This window comes from Orycteropus afer, unplaced genomic scaffold (genome assembly GCF_000298275.1).
Source record: "Orycteropus afer afer isolate SDZICR_OR568_19922 unplaced genomic scaffold, OryAfe1.0 scaffold00015, whole genome shotgun sequence".
NCBI lineage: Eukaryota > Metazoa > Chordata > Mammalia > Tubulidentata > Orycteropodidae > Orycteropus > Orycteropus afer.
The window spans coordinates 11,129,721-11,143,286 of NW_006921602.1; the positions used below are offsets into that span (position 1 = coordinate 11,129,721).

Consider the following 13,566-nt stretch of genomic DNA (forward strand, 5'->3'; position numbering starts at 1 on the left):
GGCATGTAGAAATACATCTGCCAACCCTATACATGGTCATGGGCACACTCCCCTCTGCCTAGACATAGCTGATCATTCAGGTATCCACCTATGAGATCAGTGCTTGCCATCACTGACAATGCAGTACCGTACATGCAAAAGGGTTCGTCTTTATCGTCTGTACCTCCTATGTACCTCTCTGTGTCTTCCTCTTTGTGCCACCGTAGCACTACTGCTTTATTGCTTTTGTAGCGTGAGTTCTTTCCAGAACTCTCAAGCGAAGTGTGAGTTGGCCTTGTGAAATAAGGAAGAGTGTACCACCAGCTCCATTGGGTCCTCAGTGTGCATGCTCTTGAGAACTGGAAGCCTTGGCCCCCTGGCTATATGCCCTTTGTTCTAGCCATGTCTCATATATTTACACACTTATATTATTCCTTACCTTCTGCCTTAGTGTTGCTTTCTTCTTCCACTGTGCTTAAATCCCAGTACACTTGTCACTACTTCCAAATGTGCTGTGGCAGATAAATTAATTCAGGCATGTAATTTGTAAGGAATGAAAAATATTCTAAAACCTGTAATATACCATGTTTGTCAGTAAAAATATGTTTACATGTGTTTGTCATAAAAATAGTAATGTAAGGGAATATGTACCTATCAAGCTTTATATTCTCCACTAATTTGTGTAGGCATTAGACATCTTAGTTGAAGTTCTAGAAAATAAATAAATAAATTTAGCTATTTTCCGGAGTTGGTAAATATTCAGTTCATGTCTATTCACTAAAAGCTGAAGGAATTTGCCCTGGGTTTCAAGCTGTTGGCAATAACCAAGAATACCATAGAGCTTTAGTTTAGAATAAAGCTTTTAGGTTACTATTTAAACAAATGACTAGCTTTAAAATTAGTATCTGAATCAAACACTGAATGTTCATTTGTAATTATTAAAATGCATGTTGTTGTTACCTGCTGTTGAGTCGGACCCGACTCATAGTGACCCCTCCTTGGGTTGCCGAGGCAATATCACTACGGAAGTAGATTGCCCAGCCTTCCTTCTGAGGAGTGGCTGGTGGGTTTGAACTGCCAGCCTTCTGGTTAGCAGTCAAGTGCCTTAGGCACTATGCTACTAGAGCTCCTATTAAAATGCATAGACACTAGTAATATAATGGCTTTTGTGACTATATAATGCTTTTTTCTAAACATTCTAAAGGGTAATTTTATAATACATTATTTTTGTGAGAAATATTCGTATAATTGAAAGAGGTGTACACAGGCTTTAGGTTAATATTTATATTAAAGAAGATAACTTTAGACCCATGCTGGCATGTGTAGGCATTCTAAGTGACTTTAATAATAACTTTAAAAAAAAAAAATCAGGATCAATGGCACTGTTTATAGAATAGAAACTAGCATAATATTAATAGAGTTTGGAGATACTTCATTAAGCTAGAGAACAAATGAACCCGTGTTTCTGTTCATTTGGGTAAACTTTAAAGGCCCTCTGAATCATTCTACCTAATGCATCATGCCCTTGGCATTTCATTTTTAATGAGTATCTTTATTAAAATTTAAAACTGTAAGCAGATATGCTCTATCTATAACTTTTTGATGTATGTTTTTATGCTAGCTCATAGTAAATTAATCATACCTAATCACTTTTCAGATTTATAACTACCTCGACAAGTATGTTGTTGGCCAGTCGTTTGCTAAGAAGGTGCTTTCAGTTGCTGTGTACAATCACTATAAGAGAATATATAATAATATCCCAGCTAATCTGAGACAGCAAGCAGAAGTTGAGAAGCAGACATCATTAACACCTAGAGGTTAGTGTTTCTGATAATTAACCAAAATAGAGATTACTGTTCTTAGAGGTAATCTTTATTTTTAACTCCTTACTTTGGTCTTAAAATGCTTTTAGTATAATGCAGCATTTTTCAAAGTATAGGTCACTTCCTAATAGTGAGCCATGACAAGGTTACCTAGTGCCGCTCTGACAAGAATATATACCATAAATGGGATAGCTTAAACAAACAGGAGTTTATTCTTATAATTTGACTTTAAGTCCAAGTTCAAAGTGCCAAGCTTTAGGGGCTGGGTGAAAGCCCCTTAGCCTTGGGCTTCAGTTCTGCCTCCAGCTCCTGGCCCACTGAAGCTAGAGGCTTCAGACAGCTGCTGGCTGCTGAGGCTGCCAAGCCCAAGTTAACAAGTAAAAAGACACAGTCCTGATGTTACCAAACCGCACGCAGGTCATTAATTCAAGTCCATTGTAAGCGCCAAAGTCAGCAAAGCATGGCAGGCTGCTGAACGACACAGCTACATGCAGGGTCCAAGTGTGCCATAACCTAGAGACCATTCCCCAAGGCTTCTGCTTGGGAAGCAGACCACATTCCCTAAGGCAGCTACTCAGCTGCTCACAGTAGATTGCACCATGGAGTTGATTACCAGTTACATCATGGGGAATACTACATCCAGCTGCCCAGCCATTCAACTAGGCCCAGCCAAGTTGATACACAAACTGAACTACCACAGCTGCCAATGGGTGTTTTTTTTTTTTTTTTTTAATGTAATGAGTGAGAATAGACAACTTCAGAATGCATTAATTTGTAGTTAAGCGTTGTTTCTTGAAACTTTTGTTTTCAGTTATATGTGTATGGTTACCAAGTCACATAGGAAAATGCATTTCTTACTGAGTGTCTCAATAATAAATGCGTGAGAGCCCCTGGGGTAGAGATTAAGAGGTCATTTTGACCATGAATAGATCACAACAACACACTGTACTACTCGTAAGTTCTCTTTTGGGTTCAGGGTGCAGAATTTTATTTACCTAAATCAGAGAGATGTGGAGATGGTAACTGTTACACAGCATATCCGTCACTCTTTTGGGCACCAGCTGCAGAATGCAAGGATAAGGACAAATATGTAAATGATTCAAAGTGTAATTTCTGTAAATGATGGATTCTGATACATGAATATACTGAATAAATCTAAACCTGCTGTGGACAATAATGTATATTAGTAGAATGAGCTTATTAAAAAAATATATAAGTACAGTAAAACGGAGATATTTAAGATTTTATTTTGTTGGCTAAAGAGTCCTGATTTCTGAGTTAGGCATACAGTCCATCATTTTAGATTCTTTCAGCCATTACTTTACAAATTGAGAGAGTTCTGCTAAATACGTAAAAGCTTAACTAAGTTTATAAAACTCTATTATCTGTTGATTACTTTTAGTAGCTACAAAATATATAACTGATTTCAATGACACTTGTTGAACTAACTGCAAAACAGTTATATATAGTATCAGTTATTTTATTTTTAGAAAATATGTTGTTGTTGTTGTTGTTACGTGCCATCGAGTCGGCCCCGATTCATAGTGACCCCTCCTTGGGTTTCCGAGGCAGTATCACTATGGAAGTAGGATTGCCCAACCTTCCTTCCGAGGAGTGGCTGGTGGGTTTGAACCGCCAGCCTTCTGGTTAGCAGTCAAGTGCTTTAGCCATTATGCTACCAGAGCTCCTTTAGAAAATATAAGTCATAATAATTAATAGGAGATTTGGAACCTTCATTTTTGTAAGGTTCAAACAGCACTATGTATCAATGGAGCAAAATGATTTTTTTCTGGTTCATCCAGTCAGTGATGAACAAATCAATATTTAATACTGTTCCAGGTGCTGAAAGAGCAAATGGTTATATATTTTTACAGTGTGAGAGGTTTTAACTCTTATTTTATTGAAGACAAATGATTAATATTCTGACTTTGTATTTGAAAAACGTGAATATTAGATTCTGGATAGCTGTCATTAAGCATATATACATATGTACATACATATATTAAAAAAAAAAAAAAAAAAACACAACCAAACTCAAGTGCTGTTGAGTTTTGACTCATAGCAATCCCTCCTTGGGTTTCCGAGGCGGTATCTCTATAAAAGTGGATTGCCCAATCTTCCTTCCAAGGAGTGGCTGCCACGTGGGTTTGAACCTCCAGCCTTTTGGTTAGCAATCAAAGGCCTTAGGCACTACACCACCAGAGCTGCCACATATGTGTGTGTATACCAAACTCACTGCCATCAAGTTGAGTCTGACTCATAGTGACTCTTACTGGGTTTCTGAGACAGTAAATCTTTACAGAAGTAGATTGCCCCATCTTCCTTCTGTGGAGTAGCTGGTGGGTATGAACCACTACCCTTCTGGTTAGCAGTCAAATGCCTTAGGCACTATGCCACCAGAGCTCCTTTATATACATACACAAATACACACACACAGAGTAAAGCATAAGCATATGGATTCTTTCATAATGTGAAAAGCTGAAAAAAATGTTAATGAACACATCCTTTAAATATATTTGGAAGAGGGCAAGAAGTGGGATACTCATTATTTATTTCCCAAAACTAAACAAATATATAATATTTCATGTTGCCATTTTCATCCTTTTTTTCTTAGAGTTAGAAATAAGAAGACGGGAGGATGAGTACAGATTTACAAGTAAGTGACCTCTCCTCAGGTCTTCCTTTGAATCATTTTCCCTTTTGAGATTTACCTCAGTAAAATACGTCAGCAATAGTAATAGCAGTCATGTATTTCCTTGTGTATTACCAAGTAAGATGTACATATGTGTTTATTATATATGGTATAGATAACTTTGGGCTTGGTTTTTTGTAGCTAATTTGTGTAATTTGTATATGTTGGGTTATTTCAGCTATTTGATTTTATCTTTTCTGTAGTGATATCTCTTAAAGCACAACTTAGAGAAATATAGAATATTATACATAGTTTTTCTCTAATCATAAGACCTGCATATTTACTGGAGTTGTATTTTTAAAAATCTATTTGCTATTTTATATCACTTTTTCCCCAGACTCTAATTAGAGTTGGCCTGCTTATAGGGGAAGCAGGTTATCTTCTAGTGACTTTTGCCAGAAACTACACTATTTATTTGTTTTTTGTGAAATTTACTATATCCTTGTAAGTTAAGAATAAGCCCAAATCACTGTTTCCTGTCCTGGATAGCCCCAGTAAGCATTAGATGATGGGTGTGGAAGGACCTCATATACCAAGGAAAGTGGTCATTTAGATGTCTTGCATGGCCCCTTTGGTTTGCACAGTCCCTTTGGAGATGGATGTAGGAGCTACACAGAGAGTGAAGGTTCCACGGCTGTCATAGAAAGATCCACATAACCTTCAGTTTCAGTAATTAATATAACAAATATAAAATATATATATATACTGTTAGATAAACCAGTGTGTAATTTTTTCACTGGTAAGTTTGACAGTTTTTTATTTGCTTTTGAAGCAAGTCGTATTATTACATCTACTATCTGAAGTATACAGTACATACAGGAAGGAGCCCTGGTGGTGCAGTGGTTAAAGCATTTGGCTGCTAACCGAAGGGTCAGTGGTTTGAACCCACCAGCCACTCTGTGGTAGACAGATGTGGCATTTTGCTTCTGTAAAGATTGTTATGTGCTATTGAGTCGGACCTGACTCATAGTGACCCCTCCTTGGGTTTCCGAGGCAATATCACTACAGGAGTAGATTGCCCAACCTTCCTTCTGAGGAGTGGCTGGTGGGTTTGAACTGCCAACCTTCCGGTTAAGTCAAGTGCCTTAGGCACGACGCTACCCAAGCTCCCTCTGTAAAGAGTACAGCCTTGAAAACACAATGGTGCAGTTCTACTCTGATCTGTGGGGTTACTATGAGTCAGAATCGACTAGACAGTAATGAGTTTCGTTTGGGTTTTATACAGACAGGACAAACCATGAGAAGACTCATCTGATATTTATTACATGTAATAGAATTATATCATCCCTAGTTATTTTAAAATTATATGGAAATATTACTATACTGTACATAGTAAAATTAAGAAATACAAGTGGAGTAGAATTAGACTATATATAACAAAGTAGGATCTAGATCTAACTAATAAACTTTAGGTGCCTGTATAATTTATATTTTATAATCCAGAAATAAAATTAAATATTTAGCAAATACTATATTAATAAATTTGGGGTGATAGCTGCTGAAACTAGTATGAATTAGTAAAGAAAAAGTTACTCACTATTTTGAGAGTGATACATATATTGATTTGATATAATTTAAATGTTAACAGGTAACAGTGTTTAAGAACTTAGGTAAAAGTAATTTGTAATTATAATGATTTACTTAGAAATGAATATATTTATTTTTATGTACAGTTTAGTCTTGTCATATGTGGGATTTTAGATTGTAAAGTTAGGTCATTAGGCCAAAATCATATATAGTCAAAATTACTCTTGAAGTCTCTTGGAAATGACATGTTAGAGACTTACATACTACTCTTAGGGAAACTGAATATACCTCTTGCAATATTTTCAAATTATTCACCTATTTTTTTCCCATTGGGCAAGCTAAACTTGAGCCAAGCCCCTTCCTATATTGTCACAAGTCCTAACTAGATTCTGCTGAAATAAAAACTTTGTGCAGTGACATCTAGCTAAACAACCAAACTCATATAGGCAACTGTAGTTTCTTCCTGCTGTGGATTATAATGAGATAGCATTGTGAATTATTCACTAATCACTAACCCTGAACTGTAGCAAAATTTAATTAAATTCAAATGTTTATAGAGTGCATATTATTTTGGTAAATGGAATAACCCTTTACATTAAGTATTACCTAAGATAGTTTGAAAGTGACAGCCAGATGGAATAGGACCATATTAATAGTTATTATCTGCTGAACTATCATTGGTTTTGTTTAAAATAATAATGTAATAATGAAAGTGCTGATATTCTTAACCCATTTATTAGAAACAACCTAAAAATCAATTGAGCTTATATGACTCTTAGACCAGAAGAACTAGATGATGCCTGGCTACTAATGCTAGCCACTTGGAAAGGGATCAAAATTGGAGCTCCTGGATAGAGTGGGAGAAAAAAAAATCAAAATATAAACATGTATACTATGATTACAGATACCTCAAAAATGTAGAGCACCAGGAACAGTCTGAATATTTGTAAATCAGATAATCTGAAAAGACTATCTCATCTGTCTTTCCCTTAGCCAAAAGAGAACAAGAATACAGACTAATTTTTGTAAGAAGCTAGGTGATAAACTGCTACTCCACCAGCAGTATTAAAGCCTGTCTAGTTAATAATTATGTCTACATTAGGGGGACTAGAATGATCCAGTTGAGAAATAAATGATAGATTCAGATCAGGAATAGTGAGAGTTACCATATCGGGTTTCTCTGGTAGACTTACAGAATCATTTTTAGATGTGGAAGGGACTGTAGAGATCATCTGTTTCAGTGTTTTCACTTCACAGGTAAAGAAGTAGGCTCAGGAAAGTTAAGTGATTTCCCATGGTCCACAACTGTGCAGCAACAGAACTGAGACTAGAACACAAGTTAACTAATTCTCAGTTCAGTGCTTCTCCCTTTCCCTATAGCCCTGCTTCTTTTCATTTGTATTGTGGGTGGTAGGATATATATAATATCTTTGTTTAATCTTCCAAAGTGCATCCAAATCAAATGCATTTTATTTTTGCCCCTTCCAACTATGTACTTGAAGTTGATAGGACAGGTATTCTTGCCATTGTATAGATTAGGAAATAGAAACACAGTTTGTATTACTGCCCAAGATCACCTAACTATTTAAAGACAAAGACCCAAAGCTAAAACTTTCCGACTCTGAGTACTATTCCTCAATTATTCTGTTTGCCCTACTTCATTTCTTACTTGTGCATAAATAAGGAGACTAGAAAGAATTCACTTCCTTTACTTGAAGTTTCTTGTGTCATACACAGTAATCATTATGTATTGTACATTTGTTACTAGATAATTTGGCAGGTTTTTGTTTTCCTTTTTATGCAAGACAAGAGTATCAAGATTTAAAAGTTTTTCTAAATGGATGCGTAGTTTCAGAAATAAGGTTTCAGTGGGCATTCCCTCCCCCATCCCCAAGTGAATTCAAATAAAGCTTTTGTAATTCTTTTGCATTTTTTCAGAATTGCTTCAGATAGCTGGAATTAGTCCACATGGTAATGCTTTAGGAGCATCAATGCAGCAACAGGTAAATCAACAAGTACCTCAAGAAAAGCGAGGAGGTGAAGTATTGGATTCTTCTCATGATGACATAAAACTTGAAAAAAGTAATATTTTGCTGCTTGGACCAACTGGGTCAGGTAAATAACTTCCTGAGAAGACTTACTACTCATTTTTTAAAAACAGAATGTAAATGATTCTATACCCTGTGTCTTGTGGTTAGGGGATTCTGTATCTTCAGAAGAAAATCTAAGGCTGAATTTGAAGCATTGATTTTGCTGTTGCCTATTAGACCAGTCTTGAAAATCTTAACAGAATTTATAAAAATATAAAAAACACAAGTAGATTGGAACAATAATAGTAAAATGATGTAACAGCAACTCTTTCTGTATACTACTATAAATTGATTTTGCATTTCTGTAGTAAAAATGTATGCCAACATATTTCTAGTAAACTTTTAGTATTGTTTCTACTTATAGGTAAAACTCTACTGGCGCAAACACTAGCTAAATGCCTTGATGTCCCTTTTGCTATCTGTGACTGTACAACTTTGACTCAGGCTGGATATGTAGGAGAAGATATTGAATCTGTGATTGCCAAACTGCTCCAAGATGCCAATTATAATGTAGAAAAAGCACAACAAGGTATGATTCCAGCATAGCTTCTTGGTCCCCAGATATAGTCTATTGGGGATACAATATAATATTGAAATAGTACTTTGAGTCAAGGACTAAAACTTTGTAGTTACATAAAACTGCTTGTTACATATTTTTAACATAATAATTAAGGGCCATGAAGTTTGCTTTGCCTTATTGTCACTAAGATGGCAGCTCAGGGTGAAAGGCCAAATGACTATTCCATTAGGTCTTTCCTGCTATCTTTCCCCGCCCCCCTCCCCCCCACCCCCCCGTTTTGACCCCTCTCTAGACTCTCAATGCTAGGGTTGGAGCAGGGTCAGGGAGAGAGCAGTATGAGTAGAGAAACAGTTTCGCCTGTTGACCTATAGGCTGTCATAGATGCAGCATTTCTCCTTTCCCTAGCTATCTTATGTCCTTGTTTCCATGAAAAGCTTGACAGCTTCCTATCTAAATTCCTTTCAGACAAGAATATAGGTGGGAAAGAGTAAGCTTGAGTTTTGCTAGTACCAATATGGCATATGCCTCCTGCTTCTACATTATACCTCTATCTCAGCTTCCTAGGATAAAAAACCTGAAGGCATTAGTGGGGTAGATAACTACTGTCAAAGTAGTTATCATGCCCAAATGATACTCTATAAAATATAAAACATTTGCACAAAATGATGAATGGGAGAGAAAGCAGTGTATTTTTATAATATCAAGCCATTGCATATGTTAAATGTGAAGCATTGAATAACCTTGCTCTCTAGCTACCTAGTCTTTTAAAGCTGAGGTTATCTTGTGTGTATCTTTTTCACATTATAAATAGAATCCTCCTTAAATTATAGGAATTGTCTTTCTGGATGAAGTAGATAAGATTGGCAGTGTGCCAGGCATCCATCAGTTACGGGATGTAGGTGGAGAAGGCGTTCAGCAAGTAAGCAGTTGAATATTTTGTTCAAGCCCACTAAAAGGAAGGGAATACATCAACCTCCCAAATATTGTACGTTTGGTTTCACAGTCAATTAGCGTCTGTTCTGTTTATTTTTCCCACCTTGAACTCCACATATTTTTTAAAAGTAGTTCAGATCCTAAGATAAAGTTGTTGTTGGCTATTTAGAATATCAAATTACCTTTCTTTGGAAAATAAAAATATTTTGAGCAAAGGTAAAATTCATGCTTTGTTGTTTTTATTTCTCAAAGGCCCCATTACATTTCTAGAGGACTCTTGAAAAAAGTTCTGGTTCTAAATAGACATGAATGAACTATGTACATATTTTTTATTCCTTCCACTTAGTTAGAAGATAGGTATAAAATAGTGTTTTATTCTTTGGAGAGTGAAAGTCATAATGATCTGCTGGCTAACTTGACCTTTCAATGGTAACTAAATATGACATAAACTAAAGGGTAAGGAAAATTGCTTCAGTTCTTTTGGCTAAGGCATAGAGAGGTATGACCACACTTACAAATGTGTGTATAATTTGTTTATAAAGGCATTTCAAAATACAGGTATTCCAAAAGTTTAATACTAGGTTGAGAGTAGAATTTTAATTTATGTGAAAGACAGATCTTCAACTATTTTCAAATTTTAAATGTTCCCACATGGTGGGAACCATCTTATAAAGTCAAAAAAGAATTGTTTTTATCATCAAAAACAACCTCTCAGGTTGTTTCCTGAATTATAATGCATCAGGAGTCCTGTAACCAATCCAAATAAATTTATAGATTCTTAATGTGATAAATATGCGCCTTGGTGGTACAGTGGTTAAAGCACTCAGCTGCTAACTGAAAAGTCAGCAGTTCAAAGCTGCCCACAGAAGAAAGAGATGTGGCAGTTTGCTTCCTTAAAGATTACAGCCTTGGAAACCCTGTGGGGCAGTTCTACTCTTCCCTGCAGAGTCGCTATGAGTCAGAAGTGACTTGATGGCAATGAGCTTGTTGGTTTAATGTGATAAATGGATTAGATCTTCATGTTAGTTGTGGAAATGTGGGAGTTTTCTTTAGTTGTGCTCCTTGACCGTAGGCACATATTATTTCTCTCATTGAGTCACCTTATCTAAAGTATAATAAATAATGCACTTATATGATGATGCTATAAATCATTCATTCTTTATTTAGGGCTTACTAAAACTACTAGAAGGCACAATAGTCAATGTTCCAGAAAAGAATTCTCGTAAGCTACGTGGAGAAACAGTACAAGTTGATACAACAAATATCTTGTTTGTTGCATCTGGTGCTTTCAATGGTTTAGACAGAATCATCAGCAGGAGGAAAAATGAAAAGGTAAGTTTTTCTGAGAGGTTACTAGTAGAATAGAGAGCATTTAAAGTTCCAGAGGATAGACACTCAGTTTCTATTCATATTTAGCTGGCTGCCAGTCATGGATTTTTAAGAGTTGAATTTTCTTATGACATACCTGAAATATATTACTAGTGATATTTTAAAATTTCAGATTAGTAAACTGGAGTATTTCTAAATATCATCTTTATATGAGCATTGTTAAAGTGTAACTTAACAAGCTGAATTTTATATTTTATCTAAGGAGTTCTTTTATTATTTACATTTAAGTTAGCTGCTGTATTAGTAAAATTTCTCTATTCATTCCTCCTGCCCACTTCCCTGGACCCCATATAAAGAGCTTGTCCCCACTGTCATAGTCTACCATAGATCACTGTTGACATTAAGAAATGAATGGAGGCAGTTTGAGGACCAAGGAAAAGGGGTTGTGATCCCACCTAGTTTCACAGGTATTTTGTAAACATTTTTATAAACCCCAATTATAACTGGGACTGTGACTTATCCCCAAGATAGATGCCCAGTATCATTTGTTGATTGATTACAGTAAAATTCTATGCCAACATAGTGGTAGGAAGCCCAGAACACACTTATTTTTCATGTTTTTGTGTTGTACATAATAGCCACACACGTTCACTTTTATATAACAATGTTGTTGTTGTTGTTGTTATGTGCCGTCGAGTCGGCCCCGACTCATAGCGACCCCTCCTTGGGTTTCCGAGGCAGTATCACTACGGAAGTAGGATTGCCCAACCTTCCTTCCGAGGAGTGGCTGGTGGGTTTGAACCGCCAGCCGTCTGGTTAGCAGGCAAGTGTCTTAGCCACTATGCTACCAGAGCTCCAATAGCCCACCTAAATGAGCTATAGATTAGCTGTTTGCTATTTATTTGCTTTAAGTCTCCTTGGTCTTGAGTATGCTAATGTAAGTAGCAGTTTGGTAGTAATAAAAATAAAATAATGCTGCTGTTTTAATTATGGGAGCTCTGGTGGTATAGTGCCTAAGGCATTTGACTGCTAACCAGAAGGCTGGTGATTCAAACCCACCAGCCACTCCTTGAAAGGAAGACTGGGCAATCTACTTCTTCAGAAATATTGCCTCAGAAACCTAAGGAGGGGTCACTATGAGTTCTAAGTGACTTGATGGCAGTGAGTTTGGATTTTTTTTTTCTTTAATTATGTCTTTCTTTATGTTTGTTTATAATTAATACTTCTTCATACTTTCAAAAAGGATTTGAAGCTAGAAACAGAATAGAACAGCTGGAAGTAATGTCACATAAAGAGATCAGAAGTATGTTGAAGGAAATTTGGGTCATAGTTCTACTTAAGGGCAATTAAGCCAAACCATTTAACTTTGAGAAAAATCATGAGCTTTAGTTCTTATTGCCTGAAAGAAGAGGTATACAAGATCTTTAGGGGAGGCAAATTTTCATGGTAATAAATTTAAAGGGGAGTTTATCACATGAGTCTTTATGAAAAAGAGATGGAGAAGACCATAAGAGACTCTTCAACAGTGATTTTATTTATTGTTGTTGTTGTTAGGTGCCACTGAGTCAGTTCCGATTCATAGTGACCCTGTGTACACTGTCCAGTCCTGTGCCATCCTCCTAATCATTGCTGTATCTGAGCCCACTGTTGTTCAGTCCATCTCGTTGAGGGTCTTTTCTCTCTTTTGCTGACCCTCTGCCAAGCATGATGACCTCCATGGACTGGTCCCTTCTGATAACATGTCCAAAGTACATGAGACAAAGTCTCGCTATCCTTGCTTCTGAGGAGCATCGCTGTCCTTTTTCTAGGACAGATTTGTTATTTACAGCAGTGCATAGTATATTCAGTATTGTTCACCAACACCATAATTCATATGCATCCATTCCTTTTTGTCCTTTCTTATTTATTATCTAGATTTTGCATGCATATGACACAGTTGGAAATACTGTGGCTTAGGTCAGGTACACCATAGTCCTCAAAGTGACATCTTTGCCTTTTAATACTTACATCTTTGCCTTTTAATACTTTAAAAGAGGTCTTGTGCCCAGTGCAATACATTGTTTGATTTCTTGACTGCTGCTTCCATTGGCATTGACAGTGGATCCAAGAAAAATGAAATCCTTGCCAACTTCAGTCTTTTCTGTTTATCATCATGTTGCTTATTGATCCAGCTGTCAGGATTTTTGTTTTTATGTTAAAATGTAATCCATACTGACGGCTAGTCTTTGATCTTCATCAGTAAGTGCTTCAAGTCCTCTTTAGTTTCAGCAAGCAAGGTTGTTATCATCTGCATATTATAGATTGTTAATGAGTCTTCTGCCAATCCTGATGCTATGTTCTTCATATAGTCCAGTTTCTAGGATTATTTGCTTAGCATACAGATTGAGTAAGTATGGTGAAAGGATATAACCCTTTACTGATTTTAAGCCATTCAGTAGTAGCCCCTTGTTCTATTCAAATGACAGCTTCTTCATCTTTGTACAGGTTCCTTATGAACCACAATTAAGTGCTGTGGAATTCCTGTTCTTCTAAATGTTATCCTTAATGTGTTGATTCACAGTCGAATGCCTTTGCATAGTCAGTAAAACACAGGTAAACATCTTCCTAGTATTCTTTGCTTTCAGCCAAGATTCATCTGACATCAGCACTGATATCCCTTATTCCACATCCTCT

At 36.3% G+C, this 13,566-nt stretch overlaps 1 protein-coding gene across 1 annotated transcript in view; it reads left to right on the plus strand.

Annotated features, from left to right (window-relative positions):
• CLPX (caseinolytic mitochondrial matrix peptidase chaperone subunit X) overlaps positions 1-13,566 on the plus strand; it is a 52,922-nt gene that overhangs the window by 31,265 nt on the left and 8,091 nt on the right. The window contains exons 5-10 of the mRNA XM_042783114.1: positions 1,637-1,796; positions 4,417-4,458; positions 7,960-8,136; positions 8,476-8,640; positions 9,462-9,550; positions 10,732-10,896. Coding sequence (XP_042639048.1) covers positions 1,637-1,796; positions 4,417-4,458; positions 7,960-8,136; positions 8,476-8,640; positions 9,462-9,550; positions 10,732-10,896 — 798 coding nt within the window. The remainder of the gene's footprint in view (positions 1-1,636; positions 1,797-4,416; positions 4,459-7,959; positions 8,137-8,475; positions 8,641-9,461; positions 9,551-10,731; positions 10,897-13,566) is intronic.